Source organism: Gekko japonicus, unplaced genomic scaffold (assembly GCF_001447785.1).
Source record: "Gekko japonicus isolate JY-2015 unplaced genomic scaffold, Gekko_japonicus_V1.1 scaffold3957, whole genome shotgun sequence".
NCBI classification, from domain to species: domain Eukaryota; kingdom Metazoa; phylum Chordata; class Lepidosauria; order Squamata; family Gekkonidae; genus Gekko; species Gekko japonicus.
Window position 1 is genome coordinate 64,108 of NW_015176566.1, and position 20,122 is coordinate 84,229.

The 20,122-nt window shown below is 40.7% G+C and overlaps 3 protein-coding genes across 3 annotated transcripts; 2 read left to right on the forward strand and 1 right to left on the reverse strand.

The window, feature by feature from the left end:
• Positions 1–3,248: 3,248 nt before the first annotated feature.
• LOC107124112 (olfactory receptor 10A7-like) lies at positions 3,249–4,205 on the forward strand. Its single transcript, XM_015427500.1, has one exon. It carries the CDS (start codon positions 3,249–3,251, stop codon positions 4,203–4,205), a length of 957 nt encoding a protein of 318 aa, XP_015282986.1.
• A 4,619-nt stretch (positions 4,206–8,824) lies between these two features.
• Positions 8,825–9,778, forward strand: LOC107124113 (olfactory receptor 5V1-like). Its single transcript, XM_015427501.1, has one exon. It carries the CDS (start codon positions 8,825–8,827, stop codon positions 9,776–9,778), a length of 954 nt encoding a protein of 317 aa, XP_015282987.1.
• An 8,827-nt stretch (positions 9,779–18,605) lies between these two features.
• On the reverse strand, positions 18,606–19,550 carry LOC107124114 (olfactory receptor 11L1-like). The gene has a single exon (XM_015427502.1). The coding sequence runs from the start codon at positions 19,548–19,550 to the stop codon at positions 18,606–18,608; it is 945 nt and encodes a 314-aa protein (XP_015282988.1).
• Between the last annotated feature and the right edge of the window lie 572 nt (positions 19,551–20,122).

Sequence of the window (20,122 nt, forward strand, 5' to 3'; positions counted from 1 at the left end):
GCAAATATGGAAACACTGTGCACATACAGGTCAACCAGATCAGTTCTACTTAACTGGCTAACTGGTCTGGATGGATATAGTTCCTGTCAGGTTCATTACCTGATGCATCACTTGGTCCCTTCGCTGCTCCTTCTGCCTCTTACTGTCAGGGGAAGTTAAACAAGACAGAAGGCACCAGAACATATATCAGATTTTAAGTCTGAAAGTCATTCTGATCTGATGTGGAATATTTACAATATTTATAAACAGGTATGACTTAGATTCAATGTGGATTAGTGAACTTTCAACTTCATATACCCTGCACATCCAGGATCTTACTATAGAAATGTTTTGCTATTTTTCTAGTCCCTGATGAATTCATTACTGGGATACGATATTTATTACATGGGATAGTCCCATGGGCTTCTCTGTAGAATTAAGCCGCATTAAGTGTTAGTGCATATAAAGAAAAGACTGCTCCATTTGTGATACCTTGGTGAGCAACTCTGAAGGAAGAAAGAGCATTTCAACCTTCTTCAAAGCAAGGTTTTGTATTGGGATATCTATCTATTGCCTTTAAATTAAAAGCATTCAGTTTGATTTTTGACTGAGAACAAGATTTGAATGATCTTGCTTGATTTGTACTGAATTTTTTTTAAAAAAAATCCATTACATAGTTGATAGAATCAGCATTTTCTGTTTGTGTGAATTTGTAGCATTTTTAATAAATGCAAATTTAATTATTTATTTGTTTTCTTGTCTTTTCAATTTCTTTCCCAGGGTGGCTATCTCAGTGGGTATAAAATATAAATGGTTCAAAGCCAGCAAACTGAAGGGTTGTGCTGTTCTCTTCTATTAAAAATGGGGTTGAATCCAGACTAATTTGTCCATCAGCAGAAAAGAACTTTCCTGCACTTCCAGACTGCAGCTCATCTTCACAAAATGCTGTTCCTAGTGGACAGGGGACCCTGAGGAATAGCATACAGGTGGTTGGCAGTGAGAAGGAGAAACTGTTGGGAATTGCCCTTTATTCTGGATCAAACCAATGAAGTGGATGGACTCTGATGGGTTTGAGGTCTAGTCTGCATGTAAACTGGGCTTTAATATTTCAGATTCTGGAGGGGTCACTTCTTGATGTGACTCCATGTAAAAAAAACCCTGCAAAAATTCAAGTTTAGTCGTGCTAACTTTCCATTTAGATATTGAAAACTATTTTTTTGCCCAAGGGGGGGGGAATCAATGTACACAATAGGTTGTCTCCCCATTAAGAATGAACCTCCACACTCATATTTTCTTGCATGGGCAGTGGTAGTGAGTATGCACATAGCTATGGCTGAGAAAGCCTTGGTAAATTTCATTTCAGAGTCTTAATCTTGGAGCTGAGCTATTTCAAACTAATACACAGAGTTCTCAACAGTGAAATGAAGATTAAATTGGCCAAGGGTTTCAGTGATTAAGAAAGCACACTAAAGTAAGCACTTTCACAGTGCAATCCTAAACAGAATTATGATTGGAAGTCAATAGACTTGGGGCTAAACTACATGAGATGTTTTTTCATCATGAGTTTGCACTGCATGTTCAGCTCCAAAGAAGGGCAAATAACTCTCCCTCGGGCCATTTGTCCTGGGAAAATGGCATGGAGGTGAAAGTAGGACCCCTCCCTTCCCCTCCACTGCGGCTGTGAGCCAAATCACACCCAGGCAGAGTTTTAATTGGATGTTCCCTGCAGATGCTGTGTGACTGCAGGGTAAGTGAGTCAGGTCCAGGGAATCTGGACCCAACTCATTAAAAAAGCCTCAGAGAATGGTTAATGTGTTGTACTGGTCTGAGAACCTTGATTGACAAGGGGTTCAAATGGAATTCTGCAACTGAGAGTTCAGTTGTACTGCAGTTAAGAAGTGTGGAATGGTACAGAGAGGATCCTGAAACAGGGAAGTGGGACCAGTACTCCTTCCCTGAGGAAAATAGTTCCTAGTAAAAGGGGGTGATCCCTATCAAATGTTTAAGAAGGAAATCTGGAACCTGAGTGCATATCTCTGCCTTCACAAACTTAAGTATTTTTGAAACACAAAAGCTTATGCCTGTTTATTTAAGCAATGACTGCCAAGAAATCTGTCTCCACAGTTTTAAAGACCTGTTTGTATAACAAACAGCTCAGCTACTTTATTGTGACAAACTATCTGCTGTATATAGTTATACAAAATTCCATGAATCCTGTTGCCTATTCACCTGCCAAGTCTAAACCTAAAACCCGCCTGACAGTCTGACTTGCCCCTTTCTCCACAAAAGTAAAATTATCCAGTTTGCTTTGAATTACTACTAGCCTATCTTGGGCCATAATCTGACATATACAAACAAAGTATTTTATGGTTTCTCAGCATCCTAGACTGGATCAGCATCAATGTTCCCTCTAAGATGTGGAGTCTTGTGAGCAAAACTTCTGGCATCAAACTTGTGAGTGAGCGATTTGGCTACTGCATAAATTAGTTTGCTCTGGAGCCATCCTTCCTGAGCTAAAATAAAAAACTGTGAGCAACCTCACACTAACTCATCTTAGAGGGAACACTGGTCAGCATATATCTATATACATTTGAAAAACTGGGTGGGACAGTCAGCAAAACAAAGAAGAAGAAAAAAGGGACTGCCCTGCTAAAGAACAAGAAAAAAGGAAGCGGGGAATCATTAAAGTAGCTGTAAATTGCTTGCAATGAATGGTGTTAAAATTCCTGTTACAATGGAAATAGTTGGCTTGGGATGCAGCAAGAATTCCTGAAAATCTACTTTAGCCTCTTGTTAGAGCAAATGTGCCTCAGGCTAATTTTTAAAGTTTGAACACACCTTGGAGATACATAAGGCACTGGACAATTGAGAACTCTGTACTTTCCCCCCCTCTACCTGTGGCATCCTCAGCCTCATATTTAAATGCCAAAATGGTCGCCTATTATGGTTTTATGAAAGGATTTTGACTTTGTTTCAGCACAAGATGGATGACCTGTCTAGAATGCTGGAACTGGTTTCTATAAAGCCTCTATCTGCTTACAGAACCTGGCTTTCCATCGCAATTCTGAATTCCAGCTCAAGCCAATTTTGTAAATCAATATCAATATATATCTGAAGCAAATTGAAGAAATCATGCTCCTTACTGAAAGATTTGAGTGAGATATATGGAGTGGAAAGTATACTGTATTTTTCTTGTATTTATCTGTTACTGCTGTAGTCAATTTCCAGTATCTGTCTTTTCCCCCCAATTCATATAGGCTGCCCATTCCATGGAAGAAGCCCGAGAGAATGAGACCAGTCTCAATGAGTTCATCTTAGTGGGATTTTCACACCTGGCTGAGCTGCAAATCTTGCTGTTTTTGCTGTTCCTGATGACATACCTGGTCACCATAATAGGGAACATGCTCATTATCCTGCTGATCAAATGCAATCCTTCCCTTCAAACTCCAATGTACTTCTTCCTGGTGAACCTTTCATTCTTGGAAATTTGTTACACTACCAGTGTGGTCCCACAGATGCTGATCCATTTGTTAACAGAGCATAAAACCATTTCCAAGGCTGGCTGTGCTGCCCAAATGTACATCTTCACTATCCTGGGACTGACAGAATGCTGCCTGCTAGCAGCCATGGCGTATGACCGCTACGTAGCCATATGCTACCCATTGCATTATACAGTCATTATGAACCGTCAGGTTTGCATCCAGTTGACTCTGGCATCGTGGGTCACTGGCATAACTGTGGAAGTGACTCAGACAACATGGATCTTCAGCTTACCGTTTTGTGGTTCTAACCTCATCCAGCACTTCTTCTGTGATATCCCACCCTTGGTGAAAATGGCGTGCACAGACACCTTTAAAAATGAAATTGTGGTGTTGGCAGTTTCAGTGCTTTTCATTATGGGGCCATTTGTGCTGATAATCCTTTCCTATATCCGAATTGGCTATACTATCCTTAAGCTTCCCTCAGCAGAAGGGAGGAAGAAGGCCTTCTCTACTTGTTCCTCACACCTAATGGTGGTGACATTATTCTATGGGACAGCCCTGTTCACGTACTTGAGACCTAAATCTAGCAATACTCCAGGGAGTGACAAAATGATTGCTCTGATGTACACTGTGGTTACTCCCGTTCTAAACCCCATAATATACAGCTTAAGGAACAAAGAAGTCAAGGGAGCCTTTAAGAAAACTATTGCAAGGATTTTCTGTGCACAGACTTCAGCTTCGTGAACAGTTGAAAAATGGGGATGGTAGTGAAGCAGGATTCTTCTTCATCCACTGTTTTTGAGAAGCAGCCCATCATTTCTGATGCTTTCTTTCCGATATTTGTAGTTTCTTGCTGTAGTTTTGCCTTGGAAAACTGCATTGTCACATCTTGATCAGAGGAATGATAAAAAAGAGTATAAGTTACACTTAACTATTAATTGCTCCTTTTCATGACACTCTTTGAAGGATTTATGGGGCCTTCAAAAAGTGAATGCATGTAGCCTCCAGGAAACATAGTCAAGTCACCCCCCAAATGTCTCTTGGTTTGGTGTCTTGGCCCCCTCTCCCATCTCAACAATAGCCTAAAGATATCCAGAGAGCTGAAATGGTGATCTCCTTCCTTCACTGTCTTTTTCCCCTGGGTCCACAACTCAAAGATCTGCATGCTAACAATCTAGTTTTTGAGTGGTGCATATTGTGCATCAGCAGGGCCAAGTAAGCCTTCCTGGTCTCCGTGTCCTCATCCATTGGTATCTGAGGTATCAAGAGGTACCTGTGGACTTGGGAACTTTTGCCCTGTTGCCTATGGCAGCTCCTACAACCAGCCATTCTCTCTTGTGTTAGTGTTGTTTCTTAGCAGCTCCCTGTGTTTGGACTGATGACACACCACAGAGCTGCCCAAAGCAAGGCTTGAAGTGAGACATGATAGATGTGTTATTTTTAAACATGCTGTAAAAATATGCCAATTGAACTCTGTCCATTTACTAGTACTGCAAATGATCACTTGGGAAGACAAACCAGGAAATGGGGAACAAAACTAAAACTGAGAAAGATTGGGATGTTTGGTTCTACTGGTTCAATACTTGCATGGACCAGATTAGTGCATCAAGCCAAATGCTGGTCAGCAACAAAATCCCTCCCCCAACCCTACTATTTCTTTGTGGGGTTATTTTGTATAACTACCTCTTAGTCTCCAGCTCCTAATGAAACGAAGTCTAATCACACTTCACAGTAATGAAATTACAAATGCTATTTAAATTAAGAAAGAAAGTGAATAGTGATCAAACTAGCTTGGTGTGGATAGCCAGTCTGGTGCAGTGGTTAGGAGTGTGGACTCTGATCTGGGAGAACCACTGCTCCACATGCAGCTACTGGTGTGACCTTGGGTCAGTCATAAGTTCTTTCAGAGCTGTTCTTGCAAGGGCAATTCTCAAAAAGCTCTCTCAGCCCCACCTACCTCACAGGGTGTCTATTGTGGGGAGGGGAAGAGAAAGGGATTGTAAGCTGCTCTGAGACTCCTTCGGGTAGTGAAGGGTGGGGTATAAATCCAATTTCTGACAAACAAATACAAAGTTATGTCATTCCTGTTGCCTGTTCACCTTTGGAAGCCCTAAACCTGATTCCTATCTGACCATTTCCCCTCAAAAGTGAAATAAAGCAGTTTGCTAGTTTTGAATTACCGCTAGCCTCTTGTGTGCCATTATCAGATAAAGACAAATGGAGGGTTTTAGTTGGACCCTCAGTTTCCTAGGCTGGGTCAGCATATACATTTAAACACCTGAATGGGACTGACAGAGAAACAAAGAAGAAAGAAAAAGGGGTGCTCAATCAAGACAAAGATAAAAAGAACCAAAGGGGAAAACATTTATATTTAAAATGAAGTCAGGGCTGATTGGGAAGAGAGTGCTGAAGGAACAAAAAATAATTAGCAAAACTTCACAGAAGAAGAAAAGCTAAACCCTTGTCTCCCTCTAGATAGACTAGGGCATCCTGATGCCTTTTGTTATCATTATAAAAGCATTGAGAGGATCTGAGCACAGCTCTCTTAGAGCTTTAACTCTTTTGACCATTAAAATATGTACAGGCCACCAAGGGGTGAACATGCCTGCCCTTTTTTATTCCTCCCTGTTGTGCAAAACACAAGCACTAGGGCACTATATAGGGCTAAACTTATGTAACACTAGATAATCTACATTTAATAGCAGATTTTTATTTGCATTTAAACTGAATATGCATTTTGACTATATCGAGATATATGTAAAACATGGACTTTCTTATCTGCTACACCTATAACTAACTCATGAGCCTGAAAGACCCCTCAAGGGAACTGGGGTCCAATGTCCCTTTATAGTTATACTTCACCTATGACAAGCCCAACTATCACATCCCAAAAGATAATGACAATTTCTCCAGGGACCATGGTACCCTTAGAATAATTATTCATTTGGGGATTATGTACATACACTTCACCAAGAGACCAATTATGACTTGCACAAATGTATAGTTCATAATAAAGCATAATTTGTATTGGGCAGGCATTGTCTTTTGAACTGTGACAAACACATGAAGTCAGAATTCAGTCATCTTCCCTAAGTAAGAACCTGTTTCTTTATATTTGAAAGATGGAAAAGATCAGTATCCAGCCATATCATTATATAGATATCTGGTACCCATAAATGCTTTGTTCAGGAAGGGTGCTATGGTAAAATGACCCCTCAACCATAGGTATCTGTGTTGGATCTACAGTTTAGAAGATAAATAGTAACCTACAGGAATCTAAGACTACCTTCACAGATAGGCAACAGGGTACATTTTTTTCCTAACTAACATTCTGGCTGCCTTGTTACCAGGATATGTTTGAACATTCATATGTTAGAACAAAAAATCAAGTCCACTAGAACATAAAAGGACCAACAATTTTTTCCATGGTATAAGCTTTCATGAGTCAAGGCTTACTTCTTCAGATACCATCATATGTTAATGTAGAGTAGCCAGCAGAACCAAAGCATTCTTTCCTGTGAGCTTGGGACCTATGACAATAGAAAACAGTAAAAGCCCAGAATCACCTCAAAGACTAACAAAATTTGTGGTATGGTATGAGCGCTCGTGAGTCACTGCTCACTTCTTCGGATATCTGATATCATACCCTACCACAAGTTTTGTTAGTCTTTAAGGTGCTACTGGACTCTTGCTCTCTTCTATTGCTACAGACAGACTAACACGGCTACCCATCTTGATCTATCTGGGGTCTATGAGTGAGTAACTAACAGCAATCTACTAGAGGCTAGTAATAGTCTATATGTAGAAAGGGAGTGATCTGATAAGTTCTTAATTGGAGGAAGAATAGGAATCACTGGAAGAGAGAGAAGAAAAATGGAGAGAATCGGCATAAAATGTTGAAATAAAAATGCAATCGTTTAAAGTTTATTCTGGCTATATGCATTTCATTATCATATAGTTGTGTCCCTTTAAACCATGGCTTTCTTCCCCATGCATGAACCACAAACAGCTTGAACCTGGTCTGAAAGGTCATGGAAGTTCATAATGGTGGGTCTGTCATGCACATCTGTTGGGAACCACAAGCAGATCAAAATTCATCATGAATTTTGCTTTCTGGTTTGGTTTGTGCCCATCCCTAATAATCCTTGCTCAGCTATTGTGTTTTTCCTTTCTTTGTAATCAATGAGTTCAATTAGCAGGGCTTTTTTATGCATCAGAGTTATGGTGGTCTATCAGCAAACAAATAAAGATTAATTTGTCAGCTAAACCAAGAAAGAAAGAAAAATGCAGTCTCATTCTTGTATTTACATTACTGCAATAGGAAAGATTCCCAAAGGCTTCCATTGGAACCAGGATACGTTTGAGCTGCTGAGCAGGAAAAGCCTGGAGTTCCTAGTTTGCAGAAGAGCCATTGAAGAGACAAAAAAATAAGAGTGTTTAATTTCCAGAGGGACTACAGTGGCACTTCTTCATAAGTCTGCAATGTGGTGGTAGATCTTTAAAATATGTTTTTTTTTTCATCAAAGAGATGGTGAAAGAAAACTGGAGAGGTGGAATCCTCATTAGGGTGTAGCAGAACCTGGGACCTGGACCAACCTGGTAAATACCACATTTTCTGTAACAGAAGAGAGTACCCGTGCAATCCATTTTGTCACAGGATACATAAGGCCTACCAAGTGATTAGTGAGACCCTTGCATGAAATATGGTTATATATATTCCAGAAAAAGAAGAAGGAGAAATTTGCATGGTAGTTTTTAAGCATGCAAAGCATATAGCACACTTCATCATGTATGCTTAAAACAATCTCTAAACTTAGGTTGTTATTACTGCTACTGCCTTGTAGATGGGGGAGGTGGAGGAGAGGTATTTGATTGTTTAATGCCACCTTGTAAATTCAAAACATATGGAAATTTGAACTTGTTATTGACCAGTTCTCATCCCATGGTTATAGTCCCTTAATAAAGGTAAAGCTGAAGACATAAGTACAATTCTTAAAATGAAAATGGAGAAAAGTCTTTAAAAAGATTTCTAAGTCTGGAAGAAAGTTCAAGGAATGGGGACATTGGTAAGGTGTCATTATTAGATGGCAAAGACCATCATGTTGTGGAGGGACTCTGAGAATCGCTGGTGTATGGAAATGAAGGGAGAAAGTTTTCATACATAAGGAAATGGGGTAATGTGGAGGGTTAGCTGCAGCACCAAAACAGTCATTCTTTGGAAATCAATGCATAGTTCCTGTACTGCTCATCAAGTCTTCAGCTACAACCATATAGCAGAATTATTCCTCAAGGACACAAGTTCCATAATGCTAAAAATGTCTTAAATATTGTCTTTTATATTTGCATTATTCAGATTTGACATCATGACCTTGCTCTCCTCTGAGAATCAGACATCTTTCACAGAGTTCATCCTGCTGGGATCTATCAATATCAAGCAAGGAAAGACTTTCCTCTTTGTTTTCTTTTTCATACTGTATACTATTTGTTTCTTGGGGAACTTGTTTATAATCACTGTGGTTCTCTTAAATCAGACTCTTCACACCTCTATGTATTTCTTTCTTGGCAACCTCTCTTTCTTAGATATCTGTTACATTTCTGTGACTGTACCCAAAATGCTAGCAGATCTTTGGACTGAATCTCCAAGCATTTCCTTCCTGGGTTGTGCAGCACAGATGTATTTCCTCATCACCTTAGTAGGCACAGAGGGATTCCTTCTGGCCTCTATGGCTTTGGACCGTTACTTTGCCATATGTCGCCCACTAGCTTACACCAGCCTCATGAATAAATGGATTTGCTTGCAGCTGGCTGTGATATCCTGGACTTGTGGGTTTCTCAATGCTTCTCTCCACACAGCACTCACATTCCACCTGTTTTTCTGCCAATCTAATAGGATTAACCATTTTTTCTGTGACATCCCTCCGTTGCTGAGTATCTCATGTTCAGACACATCAGTCAATGAAGTTGCCCTTCTCACAGTGGGTGTCTTTGTAGGGCTTAGCCCTTTTTTCTTTACTCTAGTCTCATATGCTTTTATCGTTCATGCCATTCTGAGTAACCAACAGAAAGGGCTGAGTCATAAAGCAATTTCTACATGCATATCGCACCTGACAGTTGTGATTTTGTTCTATGGCTCCAGCATATTTACATATGTCCGTCCTACCTCCAGCTACTCACTAGAAAGAGACCAGCTTGTGGGAGTTCTATACAGTGTCTTAACACCAACACTCAATCCACTCATCTACAGCCTACGGAACAAGGAAGTGAAATTGGCAATGAGGAAGCTGATTGGTGCTGGGTCATTTTCTTGTGGAATTTAGGATCCTTCTGGAAAATGGAGCTTAACTATGACCCCCCCCCAAGATGTGGGTTGAGACTTATGGCAACCCATAGGGTTTCAAGGCAAGAGACATACAGAGGTGGTTTTTCATTGTTTGCATGTCTAGCTTCTGAGATCTGATCAGGTTAGCCAGGGTCTTCCACATCAGGGTCCTTCCTTAATCCAGTTTCTCTAAAACTGGTTTCAATTTTTGTCTTGCATTTTATTCTAAAGGCATGTGATTCCTTTTTTAAAAAATCCATGTGCCTTCAGAAGCCAAGGTGGTTTAAAGAGCCCATATGAAATGAACCTAAGTAATCTGGTTATTGTGGCAATATATGAGGGGTGCTGAAAGTCATTTAATTAAAATTATATAAAAACAAATTTCAGGAGTGTTTCCTGTGTCTTGTCCTTTTGATATCCTTTCAGCTCACCGAGGACAAATGTTCGGCTCTGATCTTATTCCCAAGGCAGTGTTCCACACTGAATTCTCCGTTCTCGTACCAACCTTGGTCTGTTGCTGTTACTTACTGAATTGCAGTGTTTGACCCCTGTAGTGAAAACTTTTATGAGTGTGTTTCTTCTTATCCAACTTAACTCTCCTTCCAGTCATACATGTCTAAATTTACTTTCTAGATACTGGATTAACAAAGCCAGGAACCTACAGGGATGCCAAATGCAAAGGCAAAATTGCCACTATGTTTTTGTAGTTAGGTAATTTTACACTTGAACTTAAGGGTCTAATGAATTCTTCCTTTAGATGGTAATGCAAATGCTAAAGCCTGCTTTGTGCCCCCCCCTTCACATTGTGTGTCATGGCCCCAAACCCTTGCCCCAAAGTCCAGGCCAGATGACTCCACTAACTAGCTGTCAGATGCCTTTTTTACTCTCATTGCTGCAAACAGAAATATACCTGCATGGCTTCCTGTTTTTGGATTAGGCTGACAGATGTTCCTAAAAGAAAGACATAATGAGTTTTGAAAGATGACTTCACACTCAATCCACTCATCTACAGCCTACGGAACAAGGAAGTGAAATTGGCAATGAGGAAGCTGATTGGTGCTGGGTCATTTTCTTGTGGAATTTAGGATCCTTCTGGAAAATGGAGCTTAACTATGACCCCCCCCCCCCAAGATGTGGGTTGAGACTTATGGCAACCCATAGGGTTTCAAGGCAAGAGACATACAGAGGTGATTTTTCATTGTTTGCATGTCTAGCTTCTGAGATCTGATGAGATCAGGCTAGCCTGGGTCTTCCACATCAGGGCCCTTCCTTAATCCAGTTTCTCTAAAACTGGTTTCAATTTTTGTCTTGCATTTTATTCTAAAGGCATGTGATTCCTTTTTTAAAAAATCCATGTGCCTTCAGAAGCCAAGGTGGTTTAAAGAGCCCATATGAAATGAACCTAAGTAATCTGGTTATTGTGGCAATATATGAGGGGTGCTTAATGTCATTTAATTAAAATTATATAAAAACAAATTTCAGGAGTGTTTCCTGTGTCTTGTCCTTTTCATATCCTTTCAGCTCACCGAGGACAAATGTTCAGCTCTGTTCTTATTCTCAAGGCAGTGTTTCACACTGAATTCTCCATTCTCGTACCAACCTTGGTCTGTGGCTGTTACTTACTGAATTGCAGTGTTTGATCCCTGTAGTGAAAACTTTTCATGAGTGTGTTTCTTCTTATCCACCTTAACTCTCCTTCCAGTCATACATGTCTAAATTTACTTTCTAGATACTGGATTAACTAAACCAGGAACCTACAGGGATGCCAAATGCAAAGGCAAAATTGCCACTATGTTTTTGTAGTTAGGTAATTTTACACTTGAACTTAAGGGTCTAATGAATTCTTCCTTTAGATGGTAATGCAAATGCTAAAGCCTGCTTTGTGCCCCCCCCTTCACATTGTGTGTCATGGCCCCAAACCCTTGCCCCAAAGTCCAGGCCAGATGACTCCACTAACTAGCTGTTAGATGCCTTTTTTACTCTCATTGCTGCAAAGAGAAATATAGCTGCATGGCTTCCTGTTTTTGAATTAGGCTGACGACAGATGTTCCTAAAAGAAAGACATAATGAGTTTTGAAAGATGACTTTAGACTCTTGCAAAAAATGTGACATGGAGGAAATTGATTACTTGGCTCTATTAATGTGCAAAATCTAATGGACAAATTTTGCAAATTTTATCAAGACTTTTTAGACATTGCTCATAATTCATCACTGTCTCTTCTGGGCAACAAATTTCAAATGTGCCTCTGGCTTCCACTTTACATAAAATTTAATGGGAATTCTACATATCTTTCTTTAGGTGATTCACATGTCAGTGAATAAGAATGATTTCCTCTCTGAGCTACAACTTTATTAGGACAATAAATAGGAACACTTTGAAATATTAATGAACATCTAGGAAATGACAGTATAAGCATTCCATCAATCAAGAACTGAGCAAATGTATTTACCACTGAGCTTACATTAACCATCTACAGTTAATGAATAGTTGGATATAGACAGAAGCAGGGGAGAATGTAGTGAACTCAATCCCAAAATATACTGAGACAAAGTGAGACCTTTAAAAAAACGGGACGTATACTAATATAATACAATGGGTTGGATCCTACTAGTCTTTATGCTGGTGAAAAAAAGGGAGAAAGAGCTACCTTTGATTACCAAAAAAGCTATAGCATTGTTCTTGTGAATCCTATAGGCATGAATCATATGGGATAAATTGGAAGGATTCAGCTCACTATCTTCATTACCCTTCTAATTTCCCTCTTTTATGACAGAGTAGATTTCTCATCAGCAGTTTATTACAGGCTATACAGCATGATCAGGAAACTTTAAGCATACTAACTATATCATTGCGGCCTCTGGGTGCTTGAATCCCATATTCACCCACCTTCACCTTCTGTTTTTGCACTTCCTGAAAAGCAGGTCAAACTGGAGGTTTATTGACTCTCAGGTATGTAGCCCAACATTGCTTCTGGTTGGTGGGTGATAATTTGGTGAGCAAATGATCAGTGAGTGATCTCAAGAGGAGAGGGGCTGCATTATGTGATTATTCCCCTAGCTCCGTCAAAGAAGTGGTGGTGACACCTCTCTTGAAAAAATCTTTAGATAAGAGGGACCTAGCCAATTACCACCTAGTCTCTAATCTTCCATTTCTGGGAAAGGTAATTGAGATAGCAGTGGCTGGGCAGCTCCAGGCTTTCCTGGGTGAAACATTGCCACTTGATCCTTTCCAGTGTGGCTTCAGACCAGGCTCTTGAACTAAAAATCCCTTGATTACTCTGGTGGACGAATCTCTGGCTCCATCTTGATAAGGGTGGTTCAGTGTTGCTGATTCTTTTGGATCCATCAGCAACTTTCAACACAATTGACCATTTGGTCCTGTTGACCGTCTTGCTTACTTGGGAGTAAGAGGCATTACCTTGTGGTGGTTCTTCTCTTTTCTCCCAGGACACTCACAGAGGGTGGCCATTGGGCGTGAGATGTTGACACAGATGTCCTGATGGAATGGTTGGGGAAGATTTGGCTGAAGTTAAATCCATCTTAAATGGAAGTCATGTGGCTGTGGAAGGCTGGGACACAGGAATGGCCTTCGTTACCAATGCTTTACAGGGTCCATCAGACTGCAGTGGATGTTGTAAAGAGCTTGAGAGTGTGGCTTGACTCTTCCTTTCCTCTGGACAAGTATGTGTCCACGATGGCAAAAATTGCATTGTACCATCTGTGCCAAGCCTGTTGATTTGCACCCTAATTGTCCAGTTGGACCTTGCCTCCATCTTCCACACAACAGAGACCTCCAGATTGGACTACATAGGGCTGCCCTTGAAGACCCTTTGGAAAATTCAAGTAGTCCAGAAAACAGCTGTCAGGCTGTTGACCAGGTCTCCATGGTCAGCTCATTTCACCCCTATAGTTGCACTGGCTCCCAATTAGTTTCATTTGCCAATTCAAGGTGTTGGTTTTAACCTATAAATCCCTTAATTGTCTGGGGACTTCACACCTGCAGATTGCCTATCCTGGTTAAACCCACCCTACCCCCTTTAGTCAGCATCTCAGGGTTTCTTGCAGGTGCCTTGCCCCCAGATTACCCATTTATCTTCCACCAGGGCCAGGCCTTCTCAGTTATTCAAATTTCAAATTCAAATACCATTAATGGCATAACATTCTCAGTTGTTAATCCTGCCCTTTGGCACCAGATTCCTGATGAGGCCTTCACTCTGTGAGATCTCCTTGCATTCCACAGGGCAAGTAAGGCCACTTTGTTTCATCAGGTCATTGGCTAAATGTGTGGAATTGTCCATTGCCTATAGCTGGTGATTGTTGACTGGATTATTTCTTGGGGATCTGTTCTAACATTACTGATGTTTTATGAAGTTTTACTGTAGTTGTATTTTTTTGGTCAAGGCTATTTTAATGTGCAGATGTATTTTATTGTTGAATGTTTTATTGTAAATGGCTCCAAGACTTAACAGGCAAAGATGTGGTATAAAAATGTAATAAATAAGTAAGGCAGTAAATAAATAAATGGGCAAATTTTGTGATATTATGGTCAGTGACTGCTGCCCCAGACCCTGGAATTCACTGTCCATTGAAAACAACAGGAAATGGACAAAAAAGAATGCCAACTGGGAACAAAGGGATATACCTGAAGACTCACTGAATACAATGGGCATCTGAAATGCCAATTGACTTGCATGGGTTCCATTGAAATACATTACAGGACACAAAAAGTTACAATGAAAGTCAGGGATTTAGAGAAATCTGCTTTGGGCCTGCATTGACAGCCCCCAGAGTGGAATAATTGTCTCTGGGACCTGATAAACTTATCTAGGACTTGAATGACATCTCTCAGAGTAGTATGTTGGTCCCTGGGAACTAGGATTACTGGGGGGGACTTACCTGTGGTGAGAGCACAAATTCCAGTCCAAGGGACTGTCATCTACTTTTGTCATTCATTTTGTCTGCAGTGTATGTGTGCAGAAATTTGCATACTTTGGGATCCAGTAAAATTTAGCCCCTTTTCAGGCCCATAGCTACAGTGGGGCATTTCGGCGGCTGCCCCCCCCAAATTCCCACCCTGCCCAGGCCCCCCCAGCTTCCATTTTTAATTTTATTTTTGGTGCTCCCGAGGGGGTGTCTGTGTGGCGTGCCTGAATTATTTCAATACCCCCAAATTAAAAAAAAATCCTGGCTATGGGCCTGCCCCTTTGTTGAATGTGTTTGACATTTGGATGGCCTTGAGAGAAGAGGAAGGACTGCATTAACAACTAATTTGGTGGTGGTATCATCAATGACTGCTAGCCCAGAACTGTCTGTCTTGAAAATAAGAAGAAGAAGAAGAGATTGGATTTATACCCCGCCCTTCAATACCCAAAGGTGTCTCAGAGTGGCTTACAAACTCCTTTCCCTTCCCCTCCCCACAACAGACACCCTGTGAGGTGGGTGGGGCTGAGAGAGCTCTGACAGAAACTGCTCTTTTTCAAGGACAACTGTGCCAGAGCTTGTGACTGACCCAAGGTCACATCAGCAGGTGCAAGTTGAGGAGTGGGAAATCAAACCCGGTTCTCCCAGATTAGAGTCCTCACACTTAACCACTACACCAAACATTGGCTGTAGTATGTTGTCGAAGGCTTTCATGGCCAGAGTTCATTAGTTGGTGTATATTTTCTGGGTTGTGTGGCCATGGTCTTCCAAGGCCACGGCCACACAATCCAGAAAATATACACCAACTAATGTCTGTAGTGTATGTGAGTGGAAACTTGTTTACTTTAAGGTCCAGTAAAATGAAGCCCTTTTGCTGAACCTGCTTGAAAGTCAGGGGGTCTTGAGAACATAGGGAGGACTGTGTTCAGAGGAAACTAAGCAGTATTATCATCAGTGGCTGCCTCTCCAGCTCCTTAAATTGGCTGTCTATTGGGGGGGGGGTTCCCAATAATCTGGAATTTGAAAACATGGCATGGATATCTAACCTGAAGTGGTAACATCTACCCAAAATGAAGCTATCATGGTAAATGCCCACCACCATTGAGCCTGGATCCAAAACTGTAACATTTTTTTTTTCCCTCAGTGCACATCCCAGGTAAACATTACATTGCATTGGCTCTCAGAACAAATTTCCACAGAATGCTTTAAATTTAACTCCAAGGGTTAAGTTCAACATGTGGATTGTGTTCTGAATGATTCCCCGCCCCATATTTTATGAAGTGATCAATATTTATTTTATTTCATTTATTTTATTGATAACCTGCCTTTCTCACTTAGACTGAAGGTGGATTACAGAATAACAAAGGAATATATCTAACCATAAAACATCCAATGAACAATGCAATAGTACTAGAGATAGTGCAAGCAACAATGAAAACAAAAAAGACCTGCCTAAGGAAACTGTATGAGTAAAGCAGTATGTATGATTATAAGGAAGCACTTCTTCACCCAAAGTGTGATTAACACATGGAATTCACTGCCACAGGAGATGGTGGTGGCTACAAGCATGGAGAGCTTCAAGAGGGTATTAGATAAGCATACAGAGCAGAAGTCCATCAGTGGGTATTAGCCACAAGGTATAGATAGGAACTCTCAGGCTGGGGCAAGTGATGCTCTGTATTCTTGGTGCTTGGGAGGGGGGCAACAGTGGGAGGGCTTCTAGTGTCCTGGCCCCACTGCTGGACCTCCTGATGGCACCTGGTATTTTTGGCCACTGTGTGATAGAGTGTTGGACTAGATGGGCCATTGGCCTGATCCAGCATTGGCTTGTCTTATGTTCTTATGTTCCTTAGTTCTCACAGAGAGAGTCTCACCAGTGAGGTGTTTCAGTTCTCTCCTCAGGAATGTTTGTCATCTTCACTATCTGTGTCTTTCCATTTCCAGTCTCACATTCTATGCTTTCTTCTCCAGTCTCACATTCTATGCTTTCTTCCCACTAGTAGGGTAGAGGTCATCTCTTCCACATCTTATGGCTACTGGGCCAGAGCCATTAAAGGCATGTTGAGATGGGATATCCATAGCCATCAAAAAGTGTTACCATCACCTTTGTTGTGAAACATTCGTAATTTCTTTTTTCTTTTTCCACTGAAGTGTTGAGTGGCTTCTGAGACAATAATGGCATCTCTTATGTTCTTCTGTTCTTATAATGCAAGGAACAATGAAAACAAAAAAACTGCCTAAGGAAACTGTATGAGTAAAGCAGTATGTATGATTATAAGGTATAAGGTAACACAGATGGCAACTAAAATAATAGATACCAACAATAAGTTACCCTTCTGGCTCCTGGGTAATTCATGTCACCATTCCTAAATTCTATGGTTATTGGAGAACAAATTCCCAATAGGCTTTTTTCATTACATTTTTTTTGTTTATCCGATAACATCTATTTGAAGGTAATTCGGATACTGTTAAACTCACCCCACTTCTCCTAGCAGTGAGAACTTCCAGTGGCTAACTGTTATCCAGGCTGGTCTCCTTGGAAAGACAAATAACTGGTGTCTTATAGTGTTTTTGTAGTATTTGGTTTATTCGGATATACAGGTAGAATGGAGGGACAGAGGCACTGCTAGAGATTTGCTACTTCATGGCTGAGTGTTTATAACATGGTCAAGGTTTATAAGATTATGCATGGGATAGAGCAAGTTGAGAAAGAAGTACTTTACTCCCTTTCTCACAATACAAGAACTCGTGGGCACTCAATGAAATTGCTGAGCAGTTGTGCTAGAATAGATAAAAGGAAGCACTTCTTCACCCAAAGAGTGATTAACACATGGAATTCACTGCCACAGGAGGTGGTGGTGGCTACAAGCATGGAGAGCTTCAAGAGGGTATTAGATAAGCATACAGAGCAGAAGTCCATCAGTGGGTATTAGCCACAAGGTATAGATAGGAACTCTCAGGCTGGGGCAAGTGATGCTCTGTATTCTTGGTGCTTGGGAGGGGGGCAACAGTGGGAGGGCTTCTAGTGTCCTGGCCCCACTGCTGGACCTCCTGATGGCACCTGGTATTTTTGGCCACTGTGTGATAGAGTGTTGGACGAGATGGGCCATTGGCCTGATCCAGCATTGGCTTCTCTTATGTTCATTAATTCTCACAGAGAGAGTCTCACCAGTGAGGTGCTTCAGTTCTCTCCTCAGGAATGTTTGTCATCTTCACTATCTGTGTCTTTCCATTTCCAGTCTCACATTCTATGCTTTCTTCTCCTATATACCTGTCTTCCCACTAGTAGGGTAGAGGTAATCTCTTCCACATCTGATGGCTACTGGGCCAGAGCCATTAAAGGCACATTGAGATGGGATATCCATAGCCATCAAAACGTATTACCATCACCTTTGTTGTGAAACATTCATAATTTCTTTTGAGTGTTCTTTTTCCATTGAAGTGTTGAGTGGCTTCTGAGACAATACCTTCTGTTATCCTTCTAAGCACGGCATTGTATATCCAGTCCTTCAGTACGAAGTGGCCTGGGAGTTCAATGTGAATTGCCTGAATGAAATAGTTAACATATAGTTACAACTACAGTCAAACCATTAAAATGTAAACTAAATCCCTCTATACATACCTTGTCCATACCTTGTCCAGAAACAAAATCACTTGGCTATTGCCAGCAGTATTTAATCATCATCATTAACATAGACAACATAATAAAAGTCTTGCTTCACTTTCAAAAGCCATTAACTCAAAGTTCACATGAGTCTTTCCAGAATGGACTCTCAAAATATGCAGTATCATGATAGCCTTTTTTGTTGGCTGAGTGGACAAAAATAAATTGGTGGAGTTGTGTGTAACTGTCCAGTCCATAAATATAAAATATAAAACCCCACAGACATGCAGTAATTTTTTTTCTAAGCAGTCTGCCTTTCTGCACAAAATTTCTTTAACATCATTCTTTTCAAAGCCTTTTTGACATCTTCATTTCTCAAGCTGTAAATGATGGGGTTGAGCATGGGGGTTACCACACTGTAGATAAACGACACCACCTTGTTCATTTCCATTGATGTCTTGGCTGCAGGATTGACATACATGAAGATCACTGTTCCATAGTAGAGTGAGACCACAGTCAAGTGGGCGGAGCAGGTGGAGAATGCCTTCTGTCGACCCGTAGCTGAGGACATCCTTAGGAGGGTGGCCAGAATGCAAGCATAAGAAAGCATAGTCAATGCAAAAGTACCTAACACTATGACAGATGAGCTGATGAAGATGATGGTTCTGCTGATGTGAGTGTTGCTGCAAGAGAGACTGAGCAGTGGTGGGACATCGCAGAAGAAGTGGTTGATAACATTGCCGCAGAAATACAACCTGCTAACCAGGATGGTGGATGGGCAAGGATTTAAAAATCCAGTAAACCATGAACCAATGGCTAAGAAGACACACATTCTGTTGCACATGAGTATTGGGTATCTCAGTGGATTGCAGATGGCCAGATAACGGTCATAAGCCATGACTGCCAGAAAGAAACACTCTGTGGAACCCAGGAAGAAAAAGAAATAGGACTGAGTTAGGCATGCTGTAAGAGAGATATTTCTTGCTCTTCCAATAGAGATTGCCAGGAGTTTAGGGAGAGTAACTGAGGTGTATCCAATCTCTAGGACAGCAAGGTTGCTCAAGAAGAAGTACATAGGTGTGTGGAGGCTTGTCTCTGCCTTTAGTGTGAATAGCAGGGTGATGTTTCCCAAAAGAGTCAGTAGATAAATGAGGAGGAAGATGATGAAATACAAAATCTGAATCTTCTTGTTACCTGGGAACCCAGCAATGATGAATTTTGTTACTTCTGTGTAATTTATTCCCATGTTATCCTCCATCTGGAACCCAAACTGAAGCAAGTGAAATCTGAAAGTTCATTGGAAGTATTCTCGATTCCTGTGATTCCTGTGAAGAGTTAAATAGAATTATATTGAATATATTTTAAAACCTGTAAGAAATGAGTGGATACTTCCCCCTTGTCACCTAATCTAAGATATGGAGCTAAATTTGTGCTGTCCAGTAAAAATGCGAAACTTTTCAGGGCATCTCATCTATATTTGGGACCCACAGAAAACATCAACATTTTTTGATTAAACTATATACTATATCTAGGACTAAAAATCTAGGCTTAAATAATGTGCCATATAAGTAAGAACTGGAAACGGAAATGTCATTACTTACAGATATTATCCAAAATATCTAATGGACACTACTCTTAACTTGTTCAGATCTTTTTGCAAGTTTTCCTCATGAGGTTGTTTTTTAAAAAAAAATAAAAAGGTTTCCATATGCTCACTTAGAATCTCACATTATATAATATAAATTGCAGTCACACAAATTCAATGTGGTAGATTTGAGCAGTTTTTCTTCTGGTGAAAAAGGAAGGAAAAATTCATAC